A 26117-nucleotide genomic window follows, 5' to 3' on the forward strand; every position below is an offset into this window, starting at 1 on the left:
TGAGTTAGTTTTAGACTACACTGTCAGAAAAAAAGGTACATTGCTGTCACTGGGGCGGTACAATAAGGTACAAAACTGAAAAGGTACTAATACACACTCTTAAAGTACTGATATGAACCTTTAGGGTACTAACACACACTCTTAAAGTACTGATATGAACCTCTAAGGTACTAACACACACTCTTAAAGTACTGATATGAACCTTTAAGGTACTAACACACACTCTTAAAGTACTGATATGAACCTTTAAGGTACTAACACACACTCTTAAAGTACTGATATGAGCCTTTAAGGTACTAACACACACTCTTAAAGTACTGATATGAACCTTTAGGGTACTAACACACACTCTTAAAGTACTGATATGAACCTCTAAGGTACTAACACACACTCTTAAAGTACTGATATGAACCTTTAAGGTACTAACACACACTCTTAAAGTACTGATATGAACCTTTAAGGTACTAACACACACTCTTAAAGTACTGATATGAACCTTTAAGGTACTAACACACACTCTTAAAGTACTTATATGTACCTTTAAGGTACTAACACACACTCTTAAAGTACTGATATGTACCTTTAAGGTACTAACAGACACTCTTAAAGTACTGATATGAACCTTTAAGGTACTAACACACACACTCTTAAAGTACTGATATGTACCTTTAAGGTACTAACAGACACTCTTAAAGTACTGATATGAACCTTTAAGGTAGTAACACACACACTCTTAAAGTACTGATATGAACCTTTAAGGTAGTAACACACTCTTAAAGTACTGATATAAACCTTTAAGGTACTAACACACACTCTTAAAGTACTGATATGAACCTTTAAGGTACTAACACACACTCTTAAAGTACTGATATGAACCTTTAAGGTACTAACACACACTCTTAAAGTACTGATATGAACCTTTAAGGTACTAACACACACTCTTAAAGTACTGATATGTACCTTTAAGGTACTAACACACACTCTTAAAGTACTGATATGTACCTTTAAGGTACTAACACACACTCTTAAAGTACTGATATGAACCTTTAAGGTACTCACACACACTCTTAAAGTACTGATATGAACCTTTAAGGTACTCACACACACTCTTAAAGTACTGATATGAACCTTTAAGGTACTAACACACACTCTTAAAGTACTGATATGTACCTTTAAGGTACTCACACACACTCTTAAAGTACTGATATGTACCTTTAAGGTACTCACACACACTCTTAAAGTACTGATATGAACCTTTAAGGTACTCACACACACTCTTAAAGTACTGATATGTACCTTTTCACTTTTGCACCTTAGGGTACCGCCCCAGTGACAGCAATGTACCTTTTTTCTGAGAGTGTAAAATGTCATTTAGATATTTTAGTCACCTGAATTGTTTTTAGTTTTAAATCTAATGAGTTTAGTTCAAGGCGAGTAATTAATGAAATCACTTTAATTTTTGGGTGAACTAACCCTTTAACTCAATTTTTCAATTTCAATGAACTCAACATTTTAAGGCAACCAGGTTATTTACTTTTTAAGTTAAACCAACAATATTTTTTTACATTGTAGATATTTCCATGCATTTATAAATATTCTGTGAGCCATGAAAGTGGATAATGCTGGCGGTGGCCCTTACCTTGACTCGAGCGAGATCATGAGGGTTGAGAACGGACCCCTGGTAAAACTCCACCTGTGTGAAGTGTCTCTTGAATAAGGCTTCCAGCTCAAGATTAGGGGAAATACTGAAGACACACACAACAGCACGGTGAGAAGAAGACATCCAGCCAGCAGGTCAACCAACTCCTTACTTACTTACTGTTATACTTACTTATGGAGAAAAACTATTTCTACATTGACATCATCCCTGTCCTTGTGTAGGAAGTCTTTAAGGAAGTTGGAGACGCTCTCCAGTGTGATGTGACCGCAGACGACGATATGCCTGAGTTATCATGAGAAAGAGTTCAAACAAGACGTTACACATGATTATCACCAGAGAAAACAAGTCCAGGGCTCTGATATCACTAGTTTAACACACTTAGCCTTAACATGAGAGGAAAACAGACTGCCCATGATGGATGAACCCTGAAAAAAACATCAAAATCACTTCTCAGACTCTACAAATCTGAATATAATCTGATGAAGATGATCTCACCAGCCTGTGCATTTTAAATGCTTATATCTTCTAAATGTTTATATTGTACATTTAAAGGAAATAGCTAAATAGAGGAGGAGCAAACAGACTAAAACCTTTCATTTCATGGGGAATTCAACGCCAAAAGCATCTGAGCCATTTAACAAGAAAGAATAAGAATCTTCATTGATGGTCTGAAGAGGATAATCAATCAAATGATAATCTCAATTTAAGCAAGTATATACAATATATATACAATAATACAATATATATAAACTGCATGCTGTTTGGATTGCTGTAAATTCAGTGTTGGAGATAACACGGGTTACTTAATCAGATTACTTTGTTCAAGTAACATTACTTTTAAATTCACAACTAAAAAACGAACAGCTCTCCTGTCCTCGTGTTGAGAGCAGTCGTAAGTGTAGAGGCGTTGTGTGTACACTAGTGCTGGCAAAATTAGCGCATTAATGCATGCAATTCATTTTTGCAATGTTTAACACAATTAATGCAACCTTAATTTTTTCTGTCATGATTGGGGGCTAGTATTACATGATCACGCTCTTATTCATGCAAATGCTTTTAACCATCCTGAATATGACACACACGACTCCTGTGCTCAGAAAGACCCACGGCAGAATCAAACTCTCTTTCATGTTGAACTAATAATAACATAATTATATTAAATGCCCGTTTTGTGGAGTATCCTCATAAGAGCATCTTAAATTAGTTAAATAACGTCTTAAACAAACTTTAAGTTGTGTCATGTTCGGCAGCGGCAGATCTTAAAGAGACAGCAGCCACTATTGTCTGTCAATAATGTTCATCAAAGAACAAAGAGAACAGAGAAAATCTTAGCTTTAATAAGGATTAATCTTTATTTCATTTATTATTTATGCAGTGCAGACTGATAACTTTATAACATTTCTATAGGGCACGGGTAAATATGACATTTATTATAATGGGTTTATGTAAAGATTGTTTTAAGTTCACTTAAAGTTGTTTTTTAAAGCCTAATAAATGATGAAATTAATATAGTTTTCATTTTTACTGTAATGTTGAATGTCTATCATTAATGTTTAGAAAAAAATCTATTTCAGACACATCAGTATCAGTGATACGGTCCTTCATTCAAAGAAAAGATCCCATTGCAACAAATATTTAAAGTCTTTAAGTTGTTTCTACATTAATTTAGAGCTTAACTATGTAACTATTAGATGTATCTGTACTACTAGAGAGAAGCAATTCAATTGACTGATAGACAACTACTCTGTAAGTGTTTGTAACTTTTCTCATTTGATTGTTTGTTCATTTGTTGTTGGATAAGTGTGTCTGTGTGGTGCTGAGGTGTGTATTATTAGTTTTGGTATATTCTCTGGGTGTGTGTGGGAGTTAGCATTTGTTGAGTTAGCATTTGTTTGGTCATTGCCACGTTGGAAGCGAGTTTGTTGGGGGCGTTCCCAGCTGCTTTCAATAACGATACTCAAGTGAGTATAAATAGCGTGATAGTCCGCGGCAGCGGAAGCGGCAGTGTGAAGCCCTCCTTGTGTGAAGACCGACGAGTGTAAAGACTTCAACTCTTCCCAGTGCAAGACCGACGAGTGTAAAGACTTCAACTCTTCCCAGTGCAACTCCTCCCGAGCAAGGACCCCGGCAAGGCACTTGAGTATCATCTTCCTTTTCATTATTTGTGTTCGGCTCTAATTCCTATCTGGCCTTTTCACCATGTGCTTTCAAATCTCAACTATAACTACTAGCACTCGTAAATCACGCTCCGTACGCACGAGACGCCGTAATCCTAATAATTTGCGCTATATCCTAACATCCTCTGCTACTTTACTCTTTATTCCAATTGGTCTCTGGAATTGTCAGTCGGCTGTAAACAAAGCAGACTTTATTTCATCTATTGGGACTCATTCTCAGCTTAGCCTCATGGCCCTAACTGAGACCTGGATCAAACCAGAGGACACTGCCACTCCTGCAGCCCTCTCAACCAATTTAACTTTTTCACACACTCCTCGGCCTATTGGGAGGGGTGGGGGTACTGGTTTGCTTATCTCAAATGATTGGAAATTTGATCCATTACCGTCTCTACCGGCCAATTCATTTGAATCGCACTCAATCACTATTACTCACCCTGTTAAAATCCATGTGGTAGTGGTCTATCGTCCTCCAGGTCACCTCGGTAACTTTGTGGAGGAGTTGGATGTGTTACTTTCTAGCTTCCCTGAGGATGGCACTCCACTGATTCTGCTTGGTGACTTCAACATCCATCTTGATAAACACCTAGCTGCAGACTTCAGCACTCTACTGACTTCATTTGACCTTAAGTTAGTATCTACTACGGCTACTCACAGATCAGGTAACCAATTAGACCTGGTCTACACACGCAACTGCTCCACAGACAACACTTTAGTTACTCCATTACACACCTCAGACCACTTTCTCATCACTCTTAACCTCATACTGACTCCAGATACAAAACATACTCCTACACAGATTACCTTTCGGCGTAATCTACGCTCACTCTCTCCCTCTCGCCTATCCACTATGGTTTCATCTTCACTCCCTCCACCTGCTCAGTTCTCAGCACTGGACACTAACAGTGCTACCAACACTCTTTGCTCCACTCTAACATCCTCCTTAGACAGTTTTTGCCCCCTTTCATCCAGACCAGCCCGCCCCACCCCATCTGCCCCCTGGCTGTCTGAAGTTCTCTGTGAACATCGCTCTGGACTCAGGGCGGCAGAGAGGAAATGGCATAAATCTAAAAACAATACTGACCTTGCCTTTTATCAGTCTCTTCTCTCTTCTTTCTCTACAAATGTCTCCACTGCTAAAACAACATACTACCACAACAAAATCAACAATTGCTCTGACTCTCGCCAACTCTTTAAAACATTCTCCTCTCTCCTTTGTCCACCTCCTCCCCCTCCTTCATCAACTCTTACAGCTGATGACTTTGCATCATTTTTCACCAACAAAACAGCTCTCATTAGCAAACAGTTCTCCTCATCACTAACTGACACGCACATCTCAACAACTAACACGAACACGCTTCCATCCTTCTCTCCACTCTCCGAGGCAGATATTTCTAAACTCATCCTTTCCAATCACCCTACTACCTGTCCACTTGATCCTATTCCCACTCACCTCCTTCAGGCTATTTCTTCTTCAATCACTCCTGCACTCACTCACATTGTCAACACTTCTCTTCACACGGGAACCTTTCCCACAGCATTTAAGCAGGCTCGGGTAACCCCACTGCTTAAGAAACCCTCTCTGAATCCAGCACTTTTAGAAAACTACCGACCGGTATCCCTTCTGCCTTTCATTGCAAAGACCCTTGAGCGAGTTGTGTTCAATCAACTCTCTAAGTTTCTTGAAAGGGACAACCTCCTAGACAACAACCAATCCGGCTTCAAAAGCGGTCATTCGACTGAGACGGCCTTGCTCTCGGTAACTGAGGCACTGAGACTGGCAAAAGCAGCTTCCAAATCCTCAGTGCTCATTCTGCTGGATCTGTCTGCTGCTTTTGACACAGTTAACCACCAGATCCTCCTGTCAACACTTAAGAGGACGGGGATCTCAGGATCTGCTCTCCAGTGGTTCAGGTCTTACCTCTCTGGTAGGTCCTACAGGGTGTCATGGAGAGGTGAAGTGTCTAAGTCTTATAATCTAGCTACTGGGGTTCCACAGGGCTCAGTCCTTGGACCACTTCTCTTCTCCATCTACATGTCATCATTAGGTTCTGTCATTCAGAAACACGGCTTCTCCTATCACTGCTATGCGGATGACACTCAACTCTACTTCTCATTTCAACCAGATGATCCTACAGTCAGTGTTCGTATCGCTGCCTGTCTGACAGACATTTCTGACTGGATGAAAGAGCATCATCTTAAACTCAATCTTGCAAAGACAGAATTACTTGTTTTCTCAACCAACCCAGCACTTCATCAAAATTTCTCCATTCAGCTTGGTTCATCGACCATAACTCCATCAAGGACAGCAAGAAACCTTGGAGTTGTGATTGATGACCAGTTAAACTTCACTGACCACATTACTGCAACAGCCCGGTCCTGCAGATTTGCTTTATACAACATTAGAAAGATTAGACCCTTCCTATCAGAACAGGCTGCACAACTCCTGGTTCAAGCTCTTGTTCTCTCCAGACTGGATTATTGTAATGCTCTTCTGGCTGGGCTTCCAGCATGCACTATCAAACCCTTGCAGCTGATCCAGAATGCAGCGGCGAGAGTGGTCTTTAATGAGCCGAAGAGAGCGCATGTTACGCCTCTCTTCATCAGACTGCACTGGTTGCCAATGGCTGCTCGCATCAAATTCAAGGCACTAGTTATCGCCTACAAAACAACCTCTGGCTCGGCACCAATATACCTAAATTCACTTGCTCAGACTTACACACCCTCCAGAAGCTTGCGTTCTGCGAACGAGCGGTGCCTCGTGGTTCCATCCCAAAGAGGCATGAAATCGCTCTCACGGACATTTTCCTGGACCGTTCCTACCTGGTGGAATGACCTGCCGATCTCAATTCGTGCTGCCGAGTCTGTAGCCATTCTTAAAAAACATCTTAAGACACATCTTTTCCATTTGCACTTGACCAATACAGAATAGCACTTACTGATCACCACAGCAACGACCAAAAGCGTACACTCCGGGATCATATCTACGTCTCTCATCCGGATTTGCGCCTTCAGGCGGGTATGTTACATAGTAATCATAACTATCAGAATCCAGTGTTCTGTATATTGCGTACGTGAGTTTTTGTTGTAGATGGCTATTGCTGCGCGTTTAGCTAGAATACAAAACCAACCCATTGGGCCACTGAATCTGCATTAACGACAACAGCTGGGGCAACAGCCTTAGTCCTAATGGGTTGTAGCTATCTTAGCTATCAAAATCCAGTGTTCGGCACTGTGCGGACGTGAGTTTTTGTTGTAGATGTCTGTCTTTTTTAAAAAAAAAAAAAATAATTGTGTATTGTGCTAATTAATTGAGATTTCTTACAGCTCTTACAGGTTTTTGGCCTTGTCTGTTCCGTTGCTTCTATTACTCTCCCCTTTTTTGTAAGTCGCTTTGGATAAAAGCGTCTGCTAAATGATTAAATGTAAATGTAACTATTATAATATAAAAATATAAAAAACATTAAATCTTTGAATTTCTGGTTTCAATTGCGATTAATCGTGATTAATTACAGAAAAAATATGAATAAATGCCTGCTCATATTTATTCAAAAACTACACTAACTATCATGTTTACACTCGTGCTGTCAATCAATTAAAAAAGATTAACTACGAGCAGGCATTTATTCATCTCTCTTATGAGTAAATAAATCAGTATTACTCAAATGAATAAAAACTGTGAAATGCGATTTCAGGATATTACGCAAACCTGCAATAATTAAATGTTAAATTACATAAATATACTCTTTGTACTTAATCTCACTTTATTAATTAATGTTTTTGCTGCTGACCTACAATAGCCGCGTTTCCACCTCAGGAACTTTGGGTGGTACTCGGTGTGTTTAGACCGCAGGAACCAGGGTCTAAATGAAGTTCCGGGTAAATATTTCCCCCTCCAAACGGCCCTGCTCGTGAGGTAGTACTTTTTCAAAGTTCAGGAACTTTCGAGGGCGGGACTTGGGCGCTGAACATGCTGATTGGTTGAGCTCACGCAGCATTTTAGTTCAACCGGCATTTTTAAAAGTCTTTTTCGAGGTTCGTTCTGCGTTCAGTAAATATCAGTCTTGCTCTCTGTCTGATGGCGCGCGTTCGTCTCAGCCATCTCACGTACAGTGTCCGTAATAGCTGATAATAATATACATTGTCATTTTAAATCTAGCTTTACAAGCTTTGTGAATATGCTGCTCTTTTCTGTCGTTGTTAATTTCCTCTTTAGTAAACCAGCAAAAGCAGCACAGCTTGAATCTCTTCCATTCTTGTTATTCATTTTTTTACAGTCTATTTTTCACCATGTAAACGACCTGACTGATTACTTTTAAGTGTGTGTCCTTACATGACGTGACAGCGCGCGCCGCCCTCATGTTGACAAGAGAGGAAAGCTCATTTTTCTGAGGGGTAAACTTTTTATTTCGTAACTTTTAAAGATAATGTTGGAATAATGACACAGCGTATAAAATGATTGCGATTGAAAGTCATCACATGTAAACCCCAGATCGGGGTTCCTTTTACAAATTGTTCCGGGTAATTTTGGTAGAAATGGGGCTAATGATCCACTTCAACCATACTAATAAGCAAACATGACTTTAGATAAACATCACATTTGTTATTATATTGCTGAAATAAGTGTGTTGAACTTCTCTTCTGAACTTCTGAACTTCTTTTAACAGGCGTGAATTTGCCTGTCCTTCAGCCTGAGAGTTATTTAATTCATTTATTGCTATGAATAAACCGTTACATTTGCCAAAACTAGAACTTTTTTGTTATTATTAAAAAACAAGCAAGTAAGTCCAAGCCAGGTCCGAAAAATTAGCGCAAAGTAATGTAACACATTAAAAAGTAACTATAAAAAGTAACTAAGTAATACATTTAGTTACTTTTTTAGAGAAACGCAACATTGTAATGCATTACCTTGTAAAATAACTTCAACTCAACAGTTGACACAAACCACTGCAGTGATCTACACTGTCTGATTGTACATACACTGTGAAAAATGTGCACATTTGTGGCACTTTGTAAATTTAAAATCCAATGGAGAAACCAAGAAGTCTCTTCTGCTCCCCAAGGCTGCATTTATGTTATTAAAAATACAAAAAAAGCATAATATTGTGAAATATTATTGTAGTTAGAAGTTGTTATACCACATTTATACTTTTATACATTTAAAAATGATATTCTTAATACATTTATGTTTATCTCCACAATAACAGCTGAATTTATCATCATTCCTCCAGTCTTCAGTGTCACATGATCCTTCACTAATCATTCTCAGATGAGGATCTGATGATCAACACACAGTTAGGATTATTATCAGTGTTGAAAACAGCTGTGCTGCCTAGTTTTGTGGAAACTGTCCTCTGTGAGAAATCATTTGCTTCATTATAAATGTCTTTACTGTCACGTTTGATCAATTTAACGCGTCCTTGCTGAATAAAAGTAGTGCTTTTTTTTCTTTTTCCACGTTTGAACAGTAGTGTTTATAAAGGCAAATCTGTTTGTGTTGAATCTGCAGTTCAAAAGTTCTGGATTCATAAAACACAGCCAAACACTGCTTTGCTATAAAACACGTACAATCACACGCAGAAGCCCAAGTGTATGGGATCAGATTCCCGCCTAATGTATTGCGGTCACGCATAAAAAAATAAAATAAGTGTGAATCAAAATTTAAAAACATGTGAAAATATAACGCACAAAACTGAAAAATCAATGCAAAGTTAACCAGAATCACAAACAACGCAGTCACAAAAAAAAAATAATAATAAGCGTGAATTTTAAAATTACATTGCTTAAAACTGAATCAAGAATTCATAATTATCTGAATCACACACAAAATCATGTTTTCTGCTCTTATGTTCATTTTTTGTAAGTCTGTGCTCTTTTCTCCTTTCCACATTCTGCGCTTGCGTTTCCAAATGTCGCAGTTCGAGTTTCATGTAAATCAGGGGCGGGGCTTAGCATCCCCATTGGTCCACTGGTTCTAGATTGACAGCTCATCTCGTAGCCAATCAATCGAAGAGGGAAGCTGACGCCACAAAGAGACTCACACCGCTCAGCTACGAGTATAACGCGCTCTCTATCACTGCACTCTAAAAAATGCTGGGTTGTTTTAACCCAATGTTGGGTCAAATATGGACTAACCCAGCAATTGGGTTGTTTTAATCCTGCGGTTGGGTTAAATATTTGCTTAGAGACAACCCAATCGCTGGGTTAAAACAACCCAATTGCTGGGTTAGTCCATATTTGACCCAACATTGGGTTGTTTTTTACCCAGAATTTTTTAGAGTGTGTATCGGCAAGGAAATACATTATTTTAGCAAGTTACCTGGTTGCCTTAAAATTTTGAGTTCATTGAAATAAAAAATGTGAGTTAAAATACAATGAACATTTTTAAGAAATCGACAACCTTTATTCAAATATTATTAAAAGATTTTGTAAGCATATTGGGTAATTGTGTGTTATTTGTGATGACGCAGTGAAACATTTCAAATTGTGCTTTTTTCATGATTTATCAAAATCTTTATGTGGTTCAGATACAATAATATTTTGAGTTTCTATTTATTAAACCAGTTTCCTTCACTGTATCAACTCAAATTTTTAATTTCAATAAACTCAAAATTTTAAGGCAACCAGGTTACTTACTTTTTTAAGTTAAGCCAACAATATTTGTTTTAAGTTTTGTTATGAATATAATCTTAGGAATCTATTCTATTGTATGATAGACGTTTTAGGAGGTTTCCCTCACAATTTACGCAGTCAAATGAACGTGATCATGACTAAGTGCTTACTGACTTATTATTTTTTTATGCGTGACCGCAATACATTAGGCGGGAAGTTGATCCCATGCAAGTGTCACAAGTAGCACAGATTAGCAAGCGATGAGCGACTCACACAACGCGACAAGCAATGAGATGACTTGTGCCATTTGACCCCAGACCCACTATGTCATAATTCTATTTCCTGTGGAGAAGCATCTCTGACATCACAGGAAGGACTACAGCAACTTCCTCTGAGGTAAGAGTTGGAGCTCCTCCGTAACCCTGCGGAAGAAGAACCTTTTCATTAGAGGTTCGCCCTTTGACTTACTTTCTTCCTCGGGTCGAGTTATAACTCCCTCCATATTTCTTCCGATTAAGGATGAGAGCAGCGATTTCAGGCACGTAGCGAGCAAACATTGCCTACATGCATGGGACAGAGAGAGAGACGGGCATGCAGGCGGGCAGACTGCACTGAGCCAGCGCAGCCCAACCCGCGGTACTTACTTTCTCCCATTTACTGCACTATAGGAACCACCATATTTCTTGCGGTTTCCTATTAACTCTATGATTTCAGGAACGTAGCTGGCAAACATGGCCTGGAGGAGGAGACAGGAGACAAAGGACAATAGAAGTCTATGCTTCTACTTTCAGTAGATGAGAGTTCTCATATCAGAAAAAAAGGGCCTTAAAGGGATGGTTCAACCCAAAATGAAAGTTCACCCATCATGTACTCACCCCTCATGTGGGTCCAAACCCGTGTGACTTTCTTTATTCCGTGACAAAACGTACATTTATAAAGCATCTCAATGCCATGGAATGAAAATGAATGGCGCTCGAGCTTCAAAATTAACATTTCCTGATAGTTTCCTCACCCCATCTCATCCCAGAGGTTCACGACTTTTTTTTTTCAGTGGGAAAGAAATGAAGTTTTTTGAGGAAAACATTCCAGGATTTTTCTCCTCATGATGGACTTCAATGGGAACCAACGGCTGAAGGTCCAAATCAGTTTCAGAGGAAGAGCTTCAGAGACTCTGATGATCCCAGAGGAATACACTCTAAAAAATGCTGGATTAAACACAACCCAAGTTGGGTTGAAAATAGACAAACTCAGAAATTGGGTTGTTTGAACCCATTGAATGGATCCATTCAAACAACCCAATTTCTGGGTTTGTCCAATTTCAACCCAACTTGGGTTGTTTTTAACCCAGCATTTTTTAGAGTGTAAAGTCTGATCCAGACAAACCATTGGACATTTTATTACAAAAATAAACATTTATATACTTTACTGTTTATACTATACTTTAGGACATGACCTTTCCGACATGATGACATTATACGTTGCGAAGAAGAACAACATCGAAGTCGCACATTTGAGGTTACAAAGTATATAAATGTTTATTTTTTTAATATAAATAATTCCTCTGGGATCATCAGAGTCTCTGAAGCTCTTCCTCTGAAACTGATTTGGACCTTCAGCCGTTGGTTCCCATTGAAGTCCATCATGAGGAGAAAAATCCTGGAATGTTTTCCTCAAAAAACTTCATTTCTTTTCCACTAAAGAAAGAAAGAACTGAACATCTGGGATGAGATTGGGTGAGGAAACGATCAGGAAATGTTCATTTTTTCATTAAATGGACAAACGTTAAACGGGGAACATTCCCAGAACGTTCCGGCAATGTTCTCAAAGTTATGTACAAATGTTTGTCCAGTAACATTAATAGACCGTTTATTCAACGTTATCTGGTCTTTGATAATGTACTCAAAACATTAGCACAAAAATGTATACGTTAATGAAGCATTTTTTCCCTTACATTTTTTATTTAGACGCTTGTCTAACATTTTTTTAAAGGTGCAGTGTGTAATGTTTATGAGGATCTATTAGGGATGCGCGGTATACCGGTACTGGAAAAATACCACGATATATTTTATTTAAAACGGTACGATATCATGATTTTGCACATTTCGTTATATACTGCTTTTCCGAAGTTCACCGCTAGATGGCAGCGCGCTACCCCAACTGACCCGAAACAACCTCAAATGTGAGGACAACATTGACGAACAAAATGGATAAAGCAGTTGAATCTCACCAGTGTTGCCAACTTAGTGACTTTGTCGCTATATTTAACGGCTTTTCAGACCCCTCTAGCGACTTTTTCCCCCCCAAAAAGCGACTAGCGACAAATCTAGCGACTTTTTGTTTCATATTTTTTAAACAATTGCTTGTCCAGAACCATGTATAACAGCTTTTGATCAGGCATTTAAAACCGCTACCAGCGGACACGATTTCACAGGTGGACAGGATTTGTCATGACACTCTATCTACACACCCCGCGAGTCCCTTACAGTCGCCATTTTGCACCGCCATGTTTCTATAGTAGCCCTAAAGGGGCAAACTTCTCTACAGGGTGCTAGTCACTCTCTGCCTCTGCTGTCTCACACGACGACATTGTTGTCCTGTGACGGCCACCGTAGCTTCTCTGTGCTTCGTAAGGAAAGGGTGAGCGGTTGCAAGATGGCGGTAAATTTTACACACTACCCTTTTAAAGGTTACTACTTTTCTTTTTAGAATGTTCAGAGAACATTCAAAAGTAACACTGTAATATTTGAAGAGTGATAAAGCAGAATTTTTACTTAAAGGGATACTTCACCACTTTTTCATATTAAACGATGTTATTCCCTTAACTAAGACGAGTTGATACATCCCTCTCTCGTCTCAGTGTGTGCTCTTAATCTCTCTGACGCGCGGTGACGATCTGATAGCATTATCTTAGCCCACTAAGCCCAGTTCATTCACTATGGTACCAAACAGAGATCAAGTTAGAAGCGACCAAACACCTCCACGTGTTCCCTGTTTAAATACAGTTACACCAATAGCTGAACGATCAAGTATGGTGACATAAAATAAAACGTGGCGCTTTACATAGCACTTCTGAGAGTACTTCGACTCGGCGCAGTAAAAGGTCCCGGCTGAAAAATCCTCCCTCACATCTCCTCATCCCTCTCTCAATTCCAGGTACCATAGTGAATGAACTGGGCTTAGTGGGCTAAGATAATGCTATCAGATCGTTACCGCACGTCAGAGAGATTAAGAGCACACACTGAGAGGAGAGAGGGATGTATAAACTCGTCTTAGTTAAGGGAAGAGCATAGTTAAATATGAAAAAGCGGTGAAGTATCCCTTTAACGGTTGCATTACAAAGAAAAGAAACAAATAAAAATGGGAACTTTAGCAAATAATTTTTGTGTTAGCTCGACTGCTACTTTGGAGCGGTGATCCCCATTCACTTTCATTGTATGGAAACGCAGCCAAGATGTGTTTTGTGTTCCACAGAGGAAAGAGGGTGAGTACATGATAACAGTTTTAGCATGAGCTATCCCTTTAAGTGCCAAATATTGGAGCTGTCACTTTAAAACTCCAGACAGATTGAATAACAGTAAGAGAGAGTCAGAATGCTTGTGTACATGCATTGCCGAGAATTTACAGGTTGGAAGGTTTGAGGTTAAAAGTAAAAGCATTCTGTTTGGCAAATATCCCTATTTCAAGGGATATCAGTGTTAAAAAGAAATAAAAGCAGCCACAGATGAGATTCGATCTGCCGTTTTAAGAGGGAAAACAGTGATGCACAGGAGGAAACCTCAAGAGCCATGTTTAGTCCAAACAAACTCTCTCACGCTGGACTGATATATGGACACGCCCGTCAGATCTCAAGCTTACACTTCACTGCACAATATACATTTAACTACTGGACGTTTATCAACTAACTATGTTCATATATTTACAAAATAGTATAATAGTATTCAAAATATTAAGTTAATAATTTTATTATATTCACATATATTTTATATAAAATCTACAATAATATAATAACAAACAATACTAAGATAAATATATAATATACATATTAATTAGTCAGTATCAAAATAATATTATTTATATGAAAAGCAATGTATAAAAGCATTATATTACAGTACATACTACAATTAATAGCAAAATCCATATTTATGAACTTTATGGAAAAATTATAGTACTAAAATTTATGTTAATTTTAATATATTTATAAAACAGTACATAATATTTAATTTTATTAATATAAAGGAATACCATTTTTTATATATATATATATATATATATATATATATATATATTTATATAATAATATAAATGTAATATGAATAGTTAATATTAAAATAATATTTAACAGAAATATTTTAGTTCATACAGTTATTTGTATAAAACTTATTTATATTTGGAAACTATAAAAGCATTATATTACAGTTAATAGCCAAATCTATCTGTTTGTATAAACTTTATGTGACTTATTATTAAATGCTATATTAATTATTAATATTACATTAATTCTAATAATTCATATTAAAGTGATATTTTCATATTTTCTTTTTTATTCGTATAAATTAAAACAATTATTTTTTATATATTTAAATAATTATATTGTATATTTAATATGGATATTTAATAATAAAAATAATATTTTTAATATTAATATTTTATTAAGTTATGGCAACAAGTTTGGTCTATTCAAAACTTTAATTTGAGGCAATTATTTGTTTTTATAAAAACTTAATAAAAATGTTAGTTATTAATATTACATTAATTAAAATAATATTCATATTTTATCATGCACTCATAAAAATGAATGCATTTATTTTTCATATATTTATACAATTATATTTTATATAAATGTAATATGAATAGTTATCCCCAATTTTTTTTGTTTAATTGTTTATATAAAAAAGATAGTATGCCAATAAGTTTGCCTCAAACTCTCAGTTGAGATAATATTCATATTACAATTAATATTAAAGTGAAATATCAATATTCATTGTTTCTTATTTATAGGAATAAATCAATATGGCAACAAGTTGGTCTTTAAAATGTGCAAATAAGCAGTGAATTATCAAATTTCTGCTTATTTTTATTATTATTTATGAAAGCAATAAATCAACTGAATATATGAATTTTTAAAATGCTCTATGAAGACTGAAGCATACTGACATCATGACGGCGTGTCATATCATATCTCAGGCGTTCACAGAGTTTGTTGGGAGTGTGGGTGGGGGTAAATTGGGTCAGGTCTTCTAAAACCGCAGTCAATCTACAAACAGAATAACTTTGTACTCCCTAATGATGGTTCCACTTATAACAAGACATCAGCAGATTAACAACAGCATTTGAAATATAGAAACACTCGATAAACACGCAATGCAGTACAAGCCAAAAACACATGGAGATCTTTCCATCAGGATGGGGATTGAAGCAGAATGAAGGGTTTGTTTTCCAGCTCTGGTTGTCAAGGTTACAATGATTAAGGGCCAGTTATTATGGGGTTTCTTCTATTTGTTTAGATTGTTTTTACCAATCCTCCGAGAATGAAGAAGACCATGAAAAGGCGTCCGAGGGTTGTTTTAGCGCAAACATCTCCGTAGCCCACCGTGGACATGGTTACCATGAGCAAGTACACACACTCCCAGTAGGTGAGAGGTTGGGAATTCTGGAAGCTTTCCCAAGGATCCCCTGAGTTTTCCACCTGTAAACATACCAACAGCCTCAGTATTTCATTGACATCTTAACTTCTCAGAACACCTTCCAGAAAGATTCCTCATTATTCCAAACCAGAAAAAGGTTATAATCTTTCATTAAAATGCAGCTTTTCACCATCCAGTCAATACTTGACTTACCAAATGTATGAATCCCGCTGCCGTCAGCCATGTGCTTATAAAGATTGAGCACAAATTCACCAACTTTATGGAGTTGCTATAAACACAAATGTCAGAAATTTGATGAGACGGCGTGCAGCACTATTTATAGGCAATATTTTCACGCTAGAACGCTTGGTTTTCCAACCCAGGCTCATTGGAAATACGTGACTCTGCCTACATTTTTGCAACACCTGTGATATGTGCCTCCAGGTACTTGCACTTTTTGGGTGAAACGTCCACCGGAGGCGCTAAGTGGTAATATTTCTTCTCCATTTCCAGACTGATCTCATGAAATGCCGTATATATGACACGCCAATTCGTATGTCATTTTGGCGTGCTATAAAGAGGCGTAATCGCTTTTTAGCGTGTTTATCAACGCCGTTACATTCTATCCCCCTACACTGCCCCTACCCCTAAACCTACCCATCACACACACACAGCCCCTAAACCTACCCATCACACACACACACACAGCCCCTAAACCTACCCATCACACACACACAGCCCCTAAACCTACCCATCACACACACACAGCCCCTAAACCTACCCATCACACACACACACACAGCCCCTAAACCTACCCATCACACACACACAGCCCCTAAACCTACCCATCACACACACACAGCCCCTAAACCTACCCATCACACACACACACACACAGCCCCTAAACCTACCCATCACACACACACACACACACACACACAGCCCCTAAACCTACCCATCACACACACACACACAGCCCCTAAACCTACCCATCACACACACACAGCCCCTAAACCTACCCATCACACACACACAGCCCCTAAACCTACCCATCACAGACACACAGCCCCTAAACCTACCCATCACACACACACACACACACACACAGCCCCTAAACCTACCCATCACACACACACACACACACAGCCCCTAAACCTACCCATCACACACACACACACAGCCCCTAAACCTACCCATCACACACACACACACAGCCCCTAAACCTACCCATCACACACACACACACAGCCCCTAAACCTACCCATCACACACACACAGCCCCTAAACCTACCCATCACACACACACACACACAGCCCCTAAACCTACCCATCACACACACACACACACACACACAGCCCCTAAACTTACTCATCACACACACAGCCCCTAAACCTACCCATCACACACACACACACACACACACACACACACACACACACCCTAAAGGGGGTCGCACACCGGACGCGGAGCTCGGCGGCGCGCCACGCAGCGTCTCAGGTATCGCACACCGGGCGCGCACATTTTAAAAGGCTACGTTTATTATACATTTCCCCAAAATATGTTTAGACTTTATTCAAGCTGTTGAACTCAGAATGTAAAACAAATTTGTCTTGTAGCAAAGGTTGAAATCAGTATACCTTAACGATAATATACTTTTAATATAAAGCCTTGAAATGGCGCTCTGTGGCGCGGCAGGATTTAGAACAACTTCCTAAGTCGCCGCGGACAGGCGCCGAATGCCGCCACCGGTGTGCGTACACTCATTGAAAACAATGTGTTCGAATTTTAAAGACGTGGCGCGCCGCCGAGCGCCGCCGAGCTCCGCGTCCGGTGTGCGACCCCCTTAAACCTACCAATCACAAGAAACATTCTGCATTTTTACATTTTCAAAAAAACAATTTAGTATGTTTATAAATCCATTTACCTTGTGGACACACACACATATTCAGACACATTTTGAACGCGTAACTCAAACCCTTCCCTAAACCTACCCATTTGTGTATTATAAAAAACAGGATATAAGAGGCAGATACGACTGCAGGCACAATTTATTCAGAAAGCACAAATACTCCAAGTGTTCTGAGGCCAAACGATTGATCTGTGTGAAGAAAATCCCCAAAAGCGATCAGAACGTCGAGTCCATCCGCCAAAGATTGATAAAACATTTCAAATATAGCCGCTGGAAGAAACGTCACGTCAGCTTTGGCAGCATTGGCTCTCGTGTGTCTCGTGACCGATCGCATCATTCAACTTGTATCATTAGAATTAGAAATATGAATGAACAAGTGTGTGTGTGTGTGTGTGTGTTTTGTTCGCAAAGGAGCGCGATCATCATTTCAACGACTAAAACATTAAGATCAATTCTGTTCTTCACATCGAGATATCGTCTGACTTCAGAAGACTTGGAATGCAACATGAGTTAATACTTTTATACTGTTTTTTGGTCAGTTTTTGCAATAAATACTGTACATTTATTTGCCTGCTATGTGTTTTATATTGTTGAGAGTTGGTAGGTTTAGGGTAGGAGTGGAGTTAGTTGCTCTAAAATATAAAATTAGGTTATAGATATTCATTCTGCGAGATCAGGTTGTGTCATGATGTCATGTTGCGCATCTGGAATGGAGAAAATTTATGACCACTTAACTCCTCCGGTGGGCGTTTCACCCAAAAAGTGCAGGTAAACGCACCTGGAGGCACATATTTCTGGTGTTACAAAAATGTAGGCAGAGTCACGTATTTCCTCAAACAACACCCGTTTGACCGATCGCATTAATGCAGCACTTCAACCAGGACAGTTCTTGTAATGTAGGCTGCACACAAGCTAATGTTTTTAATCTTTTCAACTGCATGGAAACCATTTGTGATTTTTCCGGTTCATCACTATTTCAAAATAAACATCTGAACGCGTTTTATGAGTATGAAAATATCCTTGCTGCAAATGAATAAATTGCTGCTCCTCAATCATTTATTTTGGCAATTAGTCACGAAATATGAAAACTAGAGCTTGTAAGCTTGTCAATATTACTTTAGGTTTTTACAAAGATATTATTGTTTTAAATATATAATGGCAAACGTCCAAACCGGTGGGGCGGCGGAAGACAGTCGAGGGGTTAAATTACAACACAGGCATTTCAACAGAACAGAGATGACCCTGATAACTTAATGTTCTGCGGTAGCCATAAACTGAAGTTCTTTGTATAATACGGGACAATTTAAGTGCAAAAATCAATTCTGATGGTTTTGGCACAGTCTGTTCAGTAGATTTGACCTCTCTCTCCGCCTCTGTTTGAATGAGATTATTTATTCTGATGCACAATAAGCTCTCCTGACATCTGTGCTAAAGCTTTACAGCTAAGCTGCAGGAACAAAAATAATAATAATAATGTAAAAAAAATATAGAATATAATTAATATAACAACATAAAAGAAAATGACCATTATATTATGTTATGTTAAGTTTACGGACACTTCCTTAAAGCACAATTAACGCAAAATACGGAATTAAAACATGAATTAATATTAAAGACTGAACTGCAGTTAAACTTTGTTGTGCATCTCAGTTTAGCGTTTGTGAATTTACACTTTCATGCCATTCTGTTTCGAACAGAAAAACTGAGAAACACACAAGTCTGAACACAATATCTGTGAATAAATACACACTTTAAAAAGGAAAGTTGCAAAACAGGGTTATCGTAATGAATTAAAACTATTAAAAACATTGAAATAAAGCTGAAGTATAATAAATATAACTATTAGTTGGAAAAACTTTAACTAAAAATTAGAAATGTCTTTACAATAAACTGAAGTTTAAGCTGAATCAATAAAATTATTATTAAACGGACATAAATAAAACTACCAATAAAATAAATTAAACATAAATTGCAAAAATAATAATAAAATGACAAAAGCACAATGAAATTACTTCTTTTTTTTAACAAGAATTAACTTTAAGCTCATTTAATAACACTGCAAAAAAAGAAAAGAAAAAAGACAGCAGATCTAAACTAGTAAGCAAATGTCCCGAGACGAAATAATACATCAGATTTATAAAAGTTTTTCATTTATGATGCTTAACGTGCAGATGAAGATTTATAAGTTGATATGTCAGTCAGATGCCCGCCGGCTGAAGGGATTCTTACCTTGTTTTTAAGATATTTAAGAACTGTAATATTTCTGAAAACTGGATCAGCCTCAAGGCTCTTAAGAACCTCAATCCTGCATGAAAGAGCAGAAGTAAGAAACACATGAAACGACACACACACATCACAACACACACATTACAACGCAGTCGAGTACCTTTGAAACGCTCGTCCATGTTTAACACACTGACAAACGACAACTAAACGCAGCTAGAGGACAGGAGAGCCCTGAAAGTGTCCGCACCGCTGGACTCACACATCTGGACGGACTCATGACGTAAAGGCCTCGTGACTAACCTCGCTTATTATGAACACAAATCATCATCATCATCCACTTCAAAACACACTAAACTGTGTTCTCAACATACTGCACCACTATAGTATGCACACATACTGTATCCCACAATGCAGTGCACTTGACCTTTCCATATGACGCATGATAAACACATGACGAGATACAAGAAAAAGCCTCTCCGTGTGTCCTCTAGTAGTGCTCAGGGTTCATTTTTATGCGTTTCTAGAGGAATAACGATTATGAATGAGCTTTCCCAACGATTAAAAGGCTAAAATGATTTTCCAAGTCTTCCATAAGATAAGCTCATAAGCTACGATTAAGCACACATGAGCTACAAAATACAACACCAACACTGATTTGTGAGATGTGGGACAGAACTGGTCACATAAACTGAATAATAATAATAATACATTATTTTAGATGAATAAATTAAACTTGTTCATAGGTATTGAATGTCAGATACAAAAATGAAATTATTATAAATATTGACAAATTCATGCATTTTTATTTATATCTATTGAATTTTTACTATAGTCAGACGCAAAAGAACTATATTTTGGACTAATGTTGCCCACTACACCAATAATAAAGGTGCTCAAAGTACAATCAACTTAATATTTTAACTTAAATGACATTAAACTGACCGAGTTAAATCGTGTATAACTTGCATAACTTTTTAATGTTAAAGCAAAGTAAATCTTGTCATAACTTTTTTACAGCGTAACAAACCTTAGACTTAAATTTAGAGAAATTATCTTACAATCCCAAACTGGTATAAAAAAAAATTATATTAAAATATTAATCTAAAACATAAATTGCTTTTATGAATATCTTTATAAATATCCAATAAAAAGTATTGATATAGTATAATATTTATAATATTCTTTAAATAAAAAAGTATAAATATTACTGTAGTAATATTAATATCTATATTTCTGATTCACATTTATTTAGCATATTTGAAGCTAGAGTTTGTGTAAATATCATCATTTTAAGACAATTAAATGCAATGATACACTCTTAAAAAAAAATCCTGGGTTGTTTTAACCAAATTTCAGGTCAAATATGTAACCCAACGGCTGGGCTTGTCCACATTTGACCCAGATTTGTTTTGAAGCAACCCAGTGTATATTAATGTCTGTCAATCATCTCTGCACTGTAAAAAAATATTTCGAAAAAAAGTTACCTGGTTGCCTTAAAATTTTGTGTTAATACAATGAACATTTTTTGAGATTCGACAACCTTTATTAAAATATTATTAAAAGATTGTGTAAGCATATTGGGTAATTGTGTGTTTTATTTCTGATGACGCAGCCAAATTGTGCTATCTTCATGATTTATCACATTTTTAATGTGGTTCAGATACAATAATATTTTGAGTTTCTATTTATTAAACAAATTTCCTTCATTGTAACAATTCAAATTTTTAATTTCAATAAACTCAAAATTTTAAGGCAACCAGGTTACTTACTTTTTTAAGATAAACCAACTTTTTTTTTTTTACAGTGTGAAGATTTCGATTTGAAGCGGTTTAGTTTCGTCTCAAGAACCGATGGTGTATGACAGCCCATCATCAGAGTCCATATTCTGTAGCAAATATGATTTCTTTACGGATAAACCCCTTGAGATGCCTCATCTGGTTTTCAAGGGGTCCTAAAATGATCCATATTCCAGAAGTGAAGCTGACTGTCCTGCTGATCGTCCACCCGTCAGCTCTTACCCCAGTAGGAGACGGCGTGGAAACACGAGGTCAGTGTGTGCTGACCGCCATCACGCTCCTCTTTCTCACACACCGGCCCGTGGATCATCTTCACGCGGTATCCGTTGTGAAAGAGTTCACCGCAGGACTTCTTGCGCCTGCGTGTGTGTTGTAGGGTCTCGGTGCGTGTGGCCCCGTCGGGGCTCCGGTACACCAGCATCTTCGTCGGGATCATGACGGCGACGATCAAAACGATCAAATCTCACCAGGACAGAAACCACAGCTCGCCTTCTCTCAGAAGAAACCACCAGACTGCAAAAAAACTGCATCGGGTGTGATCATGTAGTCATGTAGCGAAAGCTTAGAACAAACCCTTTTTCATCAGGATATTACAGTATAAGCTCCTTTAGGACGGCCAGACAGAAAGCCTGTTCAACATGCTCCTCATCTGCTGATCCGCCTCATCAATAAAGCATCAATTACTGCTGTGGCACAACGCCTGACGTACCAGGAAACATGGATTAGGAGATCTTTAATATCTCCTGGTGCTGAGCACACTGATACAATGGGACCGATTCAAGAGTGAAGGCTTTTAGAATGATGCTGTGCAGTTGCTAAGCAACCGTTCCATTTCTGCCTCTGATGTTTCAAAACAGACAGAAGTTCATCGGTGACTTTAAACCTTAAAAAACTGAACCGAACCAGGACCAACTGTTCTGGACACACTCCACACACACACACACACCACACCAAACACACACACATACACACACACACACACACACACCCACGTAGTGTTTCCATGTTTTATGGGGACATTTCATAGGCGTAATGGTTTTTATACTGTACAAACTGTATTCTCTATCCCCTTACACTGCTCCTAAACCTACCCATCACACACACACACACACACACACACACACACACACACACACTCCCCCTAAACCTACCCATCACACACACACACACACACACACACACACACACACACACACCTCTACCCCTAAACCTACCCATCACAGGAAACATTCTGCATATTTACTTTCTCATAAAAACTCCTCCTGTGTGATTTATAAGCCTTTTGTAAAGTGGGGCCATGGGTAATGTCCTCATATTTCACCCTCTCCTGTAATACCTGTGTCATACCCATGGCATTATACACATTTGTGTCCTCATATGTCACAAAAACATGCCCACACACACACACACACACACACACACGCGAGTACCAACAAAAGGACATTAATTTGATGAAAGCTGAATAATAGAAACTGTAAAGCTGGATGATGTGCCCCATGACCCCCTGTCGCTATAGGAGGATTAAAGTCCTTGAAAACAGCCGCGGACATGAAGAACATAAGCTGCGCTTCGACCGAGGACACGGAGCATTAAAACACAGTCTCTCTCTTCATACAGGCCAAACCTCAAACCAAACGATATTTGCAGAGCATTTACTGATACAATGCAAATATTACCAGCAGAGGGCAGCACTTACACTGCATTTATTTGATCATAAATACTGTAAAAATGGTGTAAATCATCAGTTCTCTATGTGAATATATAGTAAAGTGTGATTTATTCCTGTGATCAAAGCTGAATTTATCATCATTACTCCAGTCTTCAGAGTCACATGATCCTTCACTAATCATTCTCAGATGAGGATCTGATGATCAACACACAGTTAGGATTATTATCAGTGTTGAAAACAGTTCATATTTCTGTGAAAACCGATACATTTGTTTATTTTCATGATTCTTTGATTCAAAAGAACAGGATTTATTTGAAATATAAATATTTTGTAACATTAAAAATGTATCTACTGAAACGTTTGATCAATGTAATGCGTCCTTAATGAATAAAAGTATTAGCAGTGCCTGTCCAGTAAATTCTGACCAGCTCAATCCACACACACACACACACACACACACACACACACACACACACACACACACACACACACACACACACACACAAGCTCATTAGGAAAAACAATTAAACTAATCAATCCACTCAAATGCTCATTTGGAAAAGCACAAATAATCCAATAAATCCGGTGATTAATTAAAAGAATAGGGAGGTTGAGTTTTTCAGAGGTTTTGTTCGTCCTCAAAAGACTTCACACACACACACACACACACACACACACACACACACACACACACACACACACACACACACGACGCTGTGCTGCGTGAGAAAACAATCAGCGGTTTGAAACAACAGGAGGATTTCTAGAGAAGGACTTTCTAATTCCCAGCATGCCAGAGATCTCCAATCCCAGCGACCTGTGGAATAAGCTGATTTAAGGGGAAAGGGATTGGCGTGTGACTGCCTGTTTGTGTGTGTAGTGGAGAAATCTGCAGACCGATTCAGTGTAAAGGCCAGTTCAAACACGGACAAACACACAAGTTTAATTTATAATGAAACTGTCATGACCCAACGGACACTAAACATATTCAGTCGGGTAAAAAACAAACCAAGCAACGGCAATACACACCGACGACAAAACCCATCAAACGTTTGTCTGTGTGAAACGTCCAGCAGGGGGCGGTAGAGCCCTTCATCTCATTATATCTTCCAGTGGGGTTTGGGTTTCTAGCACCCTCTGGTCATAATCTGATGAAATAATCGTGTATTAAAGGTGAAGTGTCAGTAACGAGAGAGCGGGACGGGTGATGGTGTGAAGTGCTTTACCCAGCCAGCTCCTGTTCAGATACACGGACACAAACACGGGCGGAACGGTGAAGAAATCCACCACTGAGTTCACCTCCAGCCAGAACCACAGCTTATCATTGGCTGCGATGAACTGAGGAGGGGAAGAAACAACACGTATATCATTAACTAAAAAAAACTAAAATGAAGTAAATATGATGATTTGAACTAATCAACGCTATATAGAAATATAAAAATCACATGGTAAAATCACTAAAAAAATTAACCAATTAAAATGAAAACAAAATATAAAAACAAAAGCTAGTTGTTGTTACTAAAATAGTATAAATATTACTATAATAACACTGAATAAACTAGTGTTTTATTGATAACTAAAACTATTAAATACAAAAATCGATAGATACACTATTAGAAACTAACTGATCTAACTAAAATAACTAAGTTTAAGTTCTAAAACTAACATAAAAATAAATATAAAAAAGTAATAAAAATCACAGCAAAATTACTACAAATCTACTAGAATTCAAATGCACAATAAAAAACTAAATATAAAAATAAAAGCTTAATATTAATAAACAATAAATAATATATAAATATTACTAAAATAACAATAAATAAATAACTAAGTGTTTTTACCTGACAAAAATTAATAGAAATTAAGCTTAAATAAAGTATATATATATATATATATATATTTATATATATATATATATATATATATATATATATATATATTAAATACCATATAATTAAACCAGTGTTGTTACTGTTAAATAAAAATAAAATCGGTAATTGAATTAAAGCTAAAATAAAATAAAGTAAAAAATATTAGAAATGAACTGAAGTTTAAAATGACTAAAACTGAAATTAAAAAGAAATATAAAATATAAACTTTTTAAAACTAAAATTAAAAGTAAAATGAAAAGCTAATTACTAAAATAACATTGACTAAGTACCATAATAATATTAAAATAACATTGACTAATTACCATAATAATATTAAAATAACATTGGATGTTATTCAACACCTTCTACATATAAACCAGTTTCTATTGTTAACTAAAATTTGTAAAATTATTTAATTCTTTGAAAAAATCTGAAATAAAAATAAAGTAAATCATGTTAGAAACTAAGTGAAGTTTCAAACTAAAACAAATGAATATTAAAGAAATATTTAAAAAACTAAAATATTTTTAAAACTAAAATGAAAACTAAAAATCTAAAAAATAAAAGCGAATTCA

General features: G+C 37.3%; 1 protein-coding gene across 7 annotated transcripts in view; it reads right to left on the bottom strand.

Moving 5' to 3' along the window:
- Positions 1–26117, bottom strand: part of LOC137056415 (calcium-activated potassium channel subunit alpha-1a-like) — a 139856-nt gene that overhangs the window by 48960 nt on the left and 64779 nt on the right. For all 7 annotated transcript variants that reach the window (XM_067430499.1, XM_067430498.1, XM_067430501.1 and 4 more), the window contains exons 5-11: positions 24898–25009; positions 20210–20285; positions 16284–16359; positions 15962–16132; positions 11091–11182; positions 1832–1942; positions 1640–1745 (exon numbers count right to left, since the gene is read on the bottom strand). In XM_067430499.1, the coding sequence (XP_067286600.1) occupies positions 1640–1745; positions 1832–1942; positions 11091–11182; positions 15962–16132; positions 16284–16359; positions 20210–20285; positions 24898–25009 (744 nt within the window). The remainder of the gene's footprint in view (positions 1–1639; positions 1746–1831; positions 1943–11090; positions 11183–15961; positions 16133–16283; positions 16360–20209; positions 20286–24897; positions 25010–26117) is intronic.

This window comes from Pseudorasbora parva, chromosome 21 (genome assembly GCF_024679245.1).
Source record: "Pseudorasbora parva isolate DD20220531a chromosome 21, ASM2467924v1, whole genome shotgun sequence".
Lineage (NCBI taxonomy): Eukaryota > Metazoa > Chordata > Actinopteri > Cypriniformes > Gobionidae > Pseudorasbora > Pseudorasbora parva.